This window comes from Atta colombica, unplaced genomic scaffold (genome assembly GCF_001594045.1).
Source record: "Atta colombica isolate Treedump-2 unplaced genomic scaffold, Acol1.0 scaffold155, whole genome shotgun sequence".
Lineage (NCBI taxonomy): Eukaryota > Metazoa > Arthropoda > Insecta > Hymenoptera > Formicidae > Atta > Atta colombica.
Window position 1 is genome coordinate 3,187,309 of NW_017259245.1, and position 11,396 is coordinate 3,198,704.

The following is an 11,396-nucleotide window of genomic DNA, read 5'->3' on the forward strand; positions in this document are numbered from 1 at the left end:
TATATATATATATATATGACAACAGAAATGTAAAGTCTTATAAAACAATAAAAATATTAAACGTTCGAATATTCAATTAGTAGAATATTCAATTTTTGTTAATAATAAAAGGAAAGATGTAGTAGAAGATATACTTCTCCGGAAAATAACAGCGAAATAATATCGTTTAATGAGCAATGTGTCACGTATGTGTTGAAAACAAACGACGTATCTTAATGATAATGTGCCAATGATAATCGGCCAATTTTTTCTTCCAAAAAAACGATAAATGCGACGTGCCATATCGAGCGCAATATAATGCCTCGTTAACTGCTTGGCAGATCGCTTTGACATTTTTTTGCAGAGACAACTAAAAGATGAGATCGGTTATGAAAACGTTTCCGTGTTAAAAGAAACTAAAAGTATTTACTGTCGATCAGCTCTTCAATGTTTTATTAATTATCATTCATTTAATTAAATTTTTTTTCTACTTAGAACTTAATGAAAAGACGCACATTGATACATATATGTGGTACTATTTTTGACTTTGGAATTAATATTTACAATTGTTTGTCAGGAAGAAACTGCTAGACATATGTTCGTAATTATAGATTGAAAATACAACACAATGCAACAAGCTGGTATGCTGGTATATAATGGTATGCTAATTGTAACTCATCGCTATTACGTGAAATGTATTTTTCTTTGGTTTTATCGACAATAGAGATGTATAATAAATAAAGAAATAACTTATTACAATAGCTAACGAACACAGAAATGCTGTTTTTCTAAAAAATTATTAAGTTGACATAGAATTTTATTTTACTAAAAGAATTTTCGCGTATCTGCGAGTACTAATAATTTCCAAGAAAAACATCAACCACAACTGTCATAGAATAAAAAAATATTTACGCGAAGTGACAATTACATCTGTCAAAAAATTATTGTGATTCCTTGAATCCATTAATTATATAATGAAGGAATCGCATTTATCTGTAAATCAGCCTCTGGCGAAGATTCATCTCTTCGCTTAGTTATTCATAGCTGCGATCTTCTTGATTGTTGCTAGTAAAAAAAAAAATAGCATCGTAAATGTGTCTGGCAATAACATGACATTTGCATATATTCCATCTTCATTCTGTGATCCGATATTTTTCATAATAATCCAACTTACATCTGACAGTACACATTCAATACAACGTAGGATAAACCTAGATAAGATCCGCGTGCACTTAACCATCTCGCTTCCTGTTTACCAAATACCCGCCGCTTCTCGCTGGTAATTTGAGTCTTTGCGTGGCTACGAAGAATCATTGTGAAAAAGTATTTACCTCCTCGTAAGGTGATTGATGATTGCGTAATCCGAGATACAAACGTTGTAGGTGCTCGCCAGATTGCTCGCCAGGCTTGGATGCCTCTACCTACGTATCGAAAGTTCTAGAGAGTGCAACATCTCACACAATAATAATATCCTATTGCATTTATTTGCGCTAACATGATTAAGGCGATTTACGAAACAAAAGAGTATAGTATGTGCGCTTCTTTTCCAAGAATTTGTTGAATAATTCGAAATTGCATTACTAATTGCAAAACTAACAATTTTATTGAGATATTTTTTTTATTATAAAGTGCACAGTTCTACATTACAAAATATAATATAGATACATATCTATTCTGTTCCAGAATAATTAATTGTAATAATTAACAATGTAAGATAAGAAGCATAAATGTTTCAATAAAATCGAATATATAATAAAAATATTTAAAAGACATTATAAAAATGCGTTCTGAAAATTTTTGAAAAATATTTTGAATATTTTCAAATTTTTTGATATAATACGTTATATTGCGACACAAACATTGCGCATACAATGGTGTCAATTGTGTGATAGTACTTCAATGCGTTCAATCGAGAAAGGAATTTTACATTTTGCTGTAACTTGACCGTTGCAACTCATTTGAACATAAAACCCGTGCTTATTTCTTAGTTATTCGTGACGCATTTATGTGCTTCGCAACTTTTGATTTTGCGTAATTAAGGCTTGCATCATCATTCGTACGATTATACTACTCTTGGGACGAATGAGCACAAAAGTTTGGCGTTTAACTTTTCAGTGGAAATGCAACGAATCATTGTAAAACTGCATATTCACATGAAATGAACGATAATTAATTCATTTTTAATGAACCCATTTGTTATATAAAGTAATTTAACATCTTTTAATAGACAGAAAGAATTATTATTGATTGAAAATATTAAATAATTTAAAATGAAATAATATCTAGCATTTTTTAAATATTATAAATATTATAAATGAAAATTTGTGACGATTTGGACAACTGTTTAGAAATAATTATTGCCGATCTTTCAGAGAATTATAGTTTTAAATTTAAATTAAAAATAATTAAATCTGAGAGTTTGATGAGAGTATGATAAATGAACATTTTTCAGACGCGATATCGCGATTTCCATTTTTACATCCGGATATTCATTTTGAATAAATTTGTTTATAAAGATCGAATTGCAGTTTTTAATTCGAGAAACTCATAAAAAATTAACTCCTTTATATTTTGATAAAGATAGATTTTTGAATTTAATAACAATAAAAATTATTCATAATGTATATTATTACGAAAATAAATCAATAATGCACGAAGAAAAGAAATTACTGTGTTTTACGATGCGTAATTAATTTTAATGACCAACGGATTTACCTTTAATATTCTGCAGAGTGTATTAACATTCTATAGAGACCATATGTGGCCATTATGTTACTATAATATTCCATGGATTATTTATTAATCACACTTTTAAATACAGTAATTTAATTTTATCTATGTACCTTACTAGATGTTTTAACTATAACTATAATTAAGAAACTGTGTGTTTAGAAACAACAGAGAAACATAACAATGTTTGTATGTTGACATAAAACTATTTTAATTACTTTAACACAGCAATTAAACGAACTTAATCATACAAACTTCTTATGTATGCAAATAAATTTCTGCAATTCGTTTTTTTACGTTCTTATGATATTTCTGTCAGGAATCAGATGTTTTATGATACAATAGCATTAATTATCGCATAAACATATTTACATGCTAAAAAGGAATTTTATTATTGCAGCAAAAAATCGTTGTTACTGCATATTCGACGTGAAAGCGGCCAAAGATCGTTAACAGTTCTAATTATTCGATTACAGCAGAATTATATTTTGTTGGTAAAAAAAGAAAGAAAAATTTTGGGCCAAGAAAGATTAGATTCGTAGAAACTTAAATAAAATTAAGTAAAATTATTTGTTACAGTTAAATTAAAATAAAAATTATTTTTATTAAATGTATTTTTTTATAATATAACAAAGTGACTGATTTATAAATAAAATAGAAATCAAGATATTATAGTAAATTGAAATAATTTCACAAATTTAGCAAAACTATCTTCTGTGAATATATGTATTCTCCTTACTGTTCACAATAATTAACAGAACTAATTGTAGCAATATGAAATATGCTATGCCAGCTTTCTTTTACCATGTAATCAATATAAAGTTTGCTCACATTTCTAGAGTTGCTTATCGATATAATTATGCAACTCTCACTTTCCTGTACATTGTAAAAATTCAATGCAAATATAACCAATAAGAGATCTATAAGAAAACTAACTGCTTATCTCATTGTTTGTCTTTACAATAAAATAAATTTGAATATTTCTTGTGTAAATCGCAAATCTACACATTGGCGCGTGTATAGGATAAGTCAGAATAGAATAAAGCAGGATGTAAGATATCCCACTTTAATTAAGATGTAATCTTAAAAAAAAAAAAGCTGCAGCTGCACGAAGATTCCACTGCAATTCTTAAACACGAAAGCGATGTCCACAATGACATCAAACGTATATGATTTTATTAAAAGCGCGATGTCTTTATCTAAATGTATTCAGATGGAACAATGAGAAAGAATAAGAAGAGAAAGTGGGTGGGGAAGGAGGGAGGGGAGAGGGGGTAAAATTGCAAGTATGTTCACGCAGATGCGACCAGAAGGCAGAAGGATGAGTCGGGATGTACCAAAAAAACCAGCAAGCTGTTTTCTTTCTTTTATGTCCACCGACGTCAGGGAACCACGCATATAGTGCACCATCATCCGTATTTTTATTCCTTATTCCGAGTCTTTTATTACACGATGTGCGAAAAAACGAATAAACAAGCGGATTAAGTGTGAGTAATGAAATCATGGATTTTTATTTACAAATAAATGGAAAAAAAACGAGCATAAAGGAATTAAGCGTAGAATTAATAAATTACTATAGAAAGTTTAATATTAACGTAATAAACAATGATGTTTCAGAGAAGCTTCGAAACGATCATCGTTGTATAGATTATCAATAAATTGATAATTTATGCATCGGCGATGGCAGAAATATAACAAACTATGTAATTACATAAATAATTATCTGTAAAAGAGGAAACGCCGTGTGGAAAATTCGAAATATGACATGTGGAATTAAGCGGCAAATTTATATTAATAAATCCACGTTTACAAATTATTTCTACATTAACGTACGTAATTTTATGACAGTATAAAATCTACTATTTAATAATATCTTTTAAGAAAATTAATGTAACAGTTACAATCCAATAAAGAATACATTTAGTAGATTGAAAATATCAGAATATCCACTTACGTGCATAAATGATTATTAAGAATTAAAATCAGAAAGTTATCAAAGTATCGAAAGAAATTTTCTTTTATTATTGATTTTGAAACTTAATATTATGATAATATGACGAATGTATAAGTAAAACTTATATTTTTCATTTTTCAAAATTTACAATAAAGATGAAAAAATCATAAATTCTGCAGAGTAGAATAAGTTGTTTAAATCTTTTATTTTCAATTTGAAATATGTAAATGTTAAATATATTTATTTTCTGATTACACACTTTTATCTAATTAGATTGAATTGAAAGCTTTCAGCTTTTAACTCAATTACAAAGAAAGTTGGAGAAAGTGAGTTCTGCTTGCCTCCTATAACAATTTAGTTCCAATTTGTTATTTATATTATCTAATATTTTTATACTATTGTATATAATCTAAATATAATTAATATATATATTATATACAACCGCATATTTCAATAATTTTTTGTCTTTATTTGTGTAATTTTCAATTTCGATTTTTACAAGCCATTCATGACAGCTAGACGCGATCGAAAATGTCAGATATGATTCAGACGAATGAACGATGATTTATTTCTCCCGTCTGTTCTATTTTCATCACGTGCAGCCATATCTTCCCAGGCTAGTCCAGGATATAGTCGCACATCCGGATGAACCGAAGTCGGTTTGACACTCAGCAGAGCACCACGTGCAGCTTGTCCTTGCCTTTGCAAGTCGCCGTTTCCGGTAAGTCGCAACCATGACGGAATAAAGAAAATAAGTTTATTATCTTCGATCTATTTCGAGTATATTAAAATGTATATTAAAATGAGTTATTAAAATGTTTTAAATCTCAATATATTAAATTATTATTTTTAATATTTTTCGGATATTCATTCATTCATACAATCAATATCTATTTTTATCTTTTTTTTTAAATAATAATTACAAATTAGATTTGATTGCAATAATAATTGCAATAAGTGTTGTGTTATTTAATTACATTGTCTTAGTTGTTTATTCGATATTTCAATAACCTACTATATTAATTATTAAACGATTTTATTATCAATGCAAGCATTTCAAATAATGTTGCTTTATTTCCAAATAATTGCATATAAATGTATATAATCGAAATATGCATATGAGTTCCGTTTTCTCTTCAGTTTTTAAAAAGCACGCACGTTCCTTGTAATATTTAAACGAGGCAATACTTCAATCGTTTCACAGTAAAAAATATCCGATAATTGCATATTCATTCAAAATTCGAAGTAAAACTCGGATAAAACTGGCTCCATCATATGAGCCGACGAGAACTTCAATCGTAGGGAAACTACCGGAGACGATTTTTGTTCGCGACAGACTAACTAACGATGTGCTCGCGTGTCAACATAACTTATTGCATATGTAGCGTAACGTCCGACTTAAAAATGACGACGCCGGCTATTTGCGAGGCATTCTACGAACAGAGTCTCCGCGGTAAGAGTTTAATATAGCGCGGTCATGAGCCTCGAATTCTGGGCCAATAATGTCATGGTTTCCCACCCACTCCCCTCTTTTGAAAACACACGAAAAAGGAAAAAATTAAATCAAATCATATCACATGAGTCAAATCATTGTCTTATGATCTTTTCATTTTTATTGTAAATCTTGAAACAAGAAATATAATTATAATTAATTTTATGTTACTTTAAATGATAATACAATACTTGTTGATAAATTCCTGAGAACTCAACTTTTTAACAATAAATGTGATGTTTATTGACTTTTATCATTTTTCCCATGTTTCCAATGTTTTCTCAAGAGCATAAACAATGTATCACTCGACTTCATTTAAATAGCCTTTTAATATAATATATAATTTGTATTTCTATTTTTCGTTTTGTTTGAAAAACAGTTAAAACTTAATATCTTCTTTTATTTGTCCATTTATTTCTATGCAAAAGGATTTGTTGATTGAAAAATGTTACATAGACATAACGGAAATTCATTGTAATTCTATCCAATAGTTTAGAAAATTTTAAGTTTCTGTCTCTCTCTCTCTCTCTCTCTCTCTCTCTCTCTCTCTCTCTCTTTCTCTCTTCAGCAGAAGAGAATGTAAATTTTGCGAACGATGAATGAACGAGCATCCGGTATACTAATCATGTTGTAAAAATAATATGGAACACTAGAGAGTAAGCGAATTTATGAACAGAAAGCTGAGCACGTGCGGAACCGAAAATGGCATTAAAACCTACTGTAAATTTTATTCAATTTTGTTGTATGTATTCTAACTGTGCATTTTACGTAATTTTATATATATTATATAAATTAAATGGCTAATTAAAGTCATGACTGAAAATATTTTTAATTAATTAATATTTTACTACAAAAAATATATTAAAAATTTTTCAAAATTATCCAAAACCTAGTCGATTTCTTCTATGCCTATGAAATTGAGCGCATTTTAAATTCTGCTGACAATTTAGTTTATTATTAATTTAATAATTCTTCTAACTTACAGTTATTATATTTACGAAATCTAGATTTTATAAATCTAGTAATTAATTGTAAATTGAACAAGTGTTTAAAATGGCAAATATTTCTTTCGCAAAATGCATATATAAAAGATATATAGACACATATGACAAGCATTGATATCATATATATATATATATATAAAATCAATGCTTTTCATATGTGTGTATATATATATATCTTTTATATATTACATCATATTTTTTTCATGGGTACTTATCACTTTGTGTGACTCACTCTGTGATTAAATAGAACAACACTATTTGATATTACATTAATGATTGGTGTATACATATATTTCTCGATGTATAACTGGAGAAGCAGATAAAAATTTTATATTTCTCATTCTTCAGTCTATTGGAAATGATTTATATCAATTAATTTTATAATTTGAATATCTATACTATTTTCCAGTGATGATATTGAGATCAACTTTATACTTTATATTATATTAAGATTAATGATAAGTGATGATCAATTTTGATTTTTTCGTAGAGGATGTTCCAATAAAATTGATGGTAATAGAATTGATGATAATAGAATCGATTTTACTTGTAGAACAGTATCATATAACAGTAAATGGGCGTTGGCTTTCTTTTGAACATAGAACATTTTACTTTGTCCATTACAAGCTTCATTAGATATAACGCGACGTACTTTCGCCAATCGAACTTTCTTTTAGTCAATAAATCCCTCTTCTTCTCCGCACTGAATTATATATATAATCTCTATAATCTTAGAATACACAATCTGTGCATCATTTTCTAAAATTTTATAAATGTAATATAATATAATATAATACCATTTAAACTAATTAAAATTTTAATTATTTAATTTATCATTTTCCAAAATATTATTATAAATCTTTAAAATATATAAGAAATTATAAAAATTAAAATCTTTCTTTACACAGGCAAATTGTGTTGTGATTATCACGTGAACGCATTATCTTGCATTGTTTCGCAAAATGATATTCTCGTAACTCATGTCGCTACGTCCGATTGTTGTATAGCGAAATCACTAGTTCCCGGAGAAGAAAAAACTCGTTTACGTAATTCCAGCACTCCGTAGTGCGTTAAATATTTAAATTACCCGGAAAGGTAGATTTCCTCTTCTCCTCTCTCGCCGGGAGGGAATAAAATCTCGTAATCCGTGGTTTAACCATCAGCAAACGATCCCGACGACTAATCATTTCGATTATCTACAGCAGACATTTAAGCCTTTTTAATCTGCTACTACTGGTATCCGATTGAATATGTTTGCTTGCGCAAAAACGGATAAAATATTGAAATTCATTCATTCGAGTTGAAGACATTAATTCAATACTGAAGAGAAAATTAATTATTACATCTGAGAAATTCTTATTAAAAAATGCAGTGGATATAGATATATTCTAATGACATTAACACAATTAGATTTGTCGTATTGATGGATACAGAAGTCAATAGACATCAACATTCGAAGCAATGTGTTCGCAGTTGAGAAAGCCAGGCGGAGTTTCGCAATGTCAAGATACGATTCGATCGAGCAAAGAAGACTGGATGTCGGTCGCGTTCCCCTTCACCAATCGGTTGACCAGAACTCAAACTCTGATTTCAGTTTGTCGCAAGGATACGTAATCTCTATTGATATTAATATTTTTTACTTATTTTCGGTACATTGTAATTTTTGTAATTTTTTCTTTTGATAGAAACAGCGAATAAATGACTCTTACGATTTGATGCAGATTTATTTCTTAGTAAAATAGAATTATTATTCGTTATTTGTGTCAAACTAAAATATTACGAAGTCCTTTAAAAGTGAACTTTTAAATTTGTGCTTATATACAATAAAATTATTTATTCAGCACATTGAGCCTAATTAATACATCGACTTAATAAATTTAGATTTGCAAGTTTATGCAATACGATTCAATACGTCACCGCTTTTAGATTGCCTCAAGTACGCGCGTTTCAATGTAAAAGGACATTCTCCAGAGTGAAATGTCCTAGATCGAGAGCATTACTTAGCCGTTCTATATGCTTTAGAGATAGATAAGAATAGAAGTTAAGTAAAATAATGCAAGGTCGACACATTTCTCCATCGCTTTTATAATAGAACAAAAAAGAATCAAGGCTAAAGATATTCAAAATTAATTAGTGGCATAGATTCCATAAATTATGGAAAGTGATAGTGATTTTAGAATATTCTCTGATAAATTATAAAAAACAAAGCTAAACTACAATTGTTAAATATTAACTTTCGATTAATTTTAAATTTATAACCTTTTTATTATTTGTAGGAAAATAAAATAATGAAAAATATGAATTACAGATGAATAATAATACACCTTTCAGGAGCAGAAAAGAATTAACATTACTTTTTTTTTAAACTAGCGTGTATCTGCATATTTTCAAAATTATCACAAACATGTACGCATGTTACTAGTGCGCGTCCTTCGCGTTAATACCCACATTTCTAGCATAAAACAGTACTCTATCAACATGTCCCAGATCCATGTGGTTATCGGCACTCACCTCAGCTAAAAGAATCAGTAGCAGCAGAAAGATGCTGCTGAATTTGGATACCGGTTCTGGACAGAAGACTATACAGCCCATCATCCTGGATAAATACAAAATCCACCAATGGCGAAACTTCCTTAGTCTTCGAGCAATCTCCTTTTGTCCACCTCTTACCCAGATACTCACTGACACCTCACGGAATGACCCCCACAAAGACACCTTCGGCGTCCAGTTAAATAATGAGGAATGCGCGAGGAATGTGCGTGTCACATCGATCGATTGACAGCACTGGGACTTATTTCTTCGAGTCGCTGTGTGCCGTGCGTGTGGTATCACAAGAAATCGAGTGTCCCACTCCGGGCTCCTCGCAGTAACAACACCTGTTCGGTTGTTTGACAGCTATGCCGGTATCGGAGATAGTGACGGCGACGATGGCGGAGAAGCCAAGAGATCGCGGTGGTAGAAACGTTGGCTGCCATATCAATCGGCGAACCGCGTGTCGCCGAGTCTTCTGCTTGACTGAAGCTATGTATTATCGCAGGTCCAATACACCAGGAAACGATGACTCGATTAATACACAGCCCTCACACCTCGCTGCTCTTAGCTCTCAGGCTCCCCCACTTCGGTCTGGCACATCCGCTGTGTCAGGTGCATCAGAGTCATGTAAATTTTTCCAGAATAAATAGAATTTAATAAATTGTTTTCTTGTATTATAGCGTTCGTTTTCCATTAAATTCCGTTTCGACAGATCGCATAGTCTTCGTGTCAGATTGAAGGAATTTGATTTTGTGTGTTAAGCATATTCAATTTTATTTCTTTTTATTTAATGTATTTAGAAATGGAATGCTTCTTGCATTAATTTTGTTTTGTATTGCACAACGTTTTCTTTATATGAAATTACTTTGGAAAATGAGAGTTTAATTGATATAGACATCTAATACAATTTTTATTTAATATACTTTTATTACAACTGCTTTTTACATTTTGATGTCTATCTAACGTTGAAAATGTCAATGATCGATACATATGTAGATGACTATGCTACTAAAGAAAGTATAATAGACGTATTTCTACTTTATCTCTCACTCATATTGTGTTTTTTTGTTCCGCTTTTCTTCATATTCTTAAATAGAATACCAGTTCTTTCGCTCATCAGGCATCTTTGTTTCCTTCGATGTTATTTTTGAAGTATATGACATAAAGAAATCATATAATACACTAATGTAGCAATGAATTGAAGAGTATTATAAAATTACTTCACTTTCCTCAAAGAAGCCATATTGTGCTATATTTTTACTTCTATCTTATAGTATTCTCTTTTAAGTATATTTGTCTTATCGCATTTATCTATTCGTCGAACAAAAAATATGTTATCACTTTCGACTGGATCAGTTTTCGACTGGATTAGTTTTCTCCCTTCGTTACTCTGCGATTTGAGTACTCCAAAGTGTGGAACGGAATAACGAACTAGGGGTGGCACCCTTCGGCGCGGTCAACGTGACAACAATGAGGTAACGAAGCAAGCTTCACAAAACATTGAAAATAGCCGAGAGATTGCTCGGTGATCGGAAACGTGATTTTGTCCAGAAAATGGTCTGTTCGATCGATTTTCTCTTGCATTTATCACTACAATATCTTGTTTCAATGTTATGACAGCTAATTGTGTCGTTCAACGATGAAATCGTTATTTTATAAAATTAAAGAAATAATTCCAATTTTTTTTAAATATCACGTTTGTATA

General features: G+C 30.1%; 1 protein-coding gene across 4 annotated transcripts in view; it reads right to left on the reverse strand.

The window, feature by feature from the left end:
• The window catches only part of LOC108685698 (tyrosine-protein phosphatase 10D), a 29,493-nt gene extending 19,727 nt beyond the window's left edge, over positions 1–9,766 (reverse strand). For all 4 annotated transcript variants that reach the window (XM_018190624.1, XM_018190622.1, XM_018190623.1 and 1 more), the window contains exon 1: positions 9,671–9,766. In XM_018190624.1, the coding sequence (XP_018046113.1) occupies positions 9,671–9,754 (84 nt within the window). In that variant the 5' untranslated portion in view covers positions 9,755–9,766. The remainder of the gene's footprint in view (positions 1–9,670) is intronic.
• Positions 9,767–11,396: the final 1,630 nt, after the last annotated feature.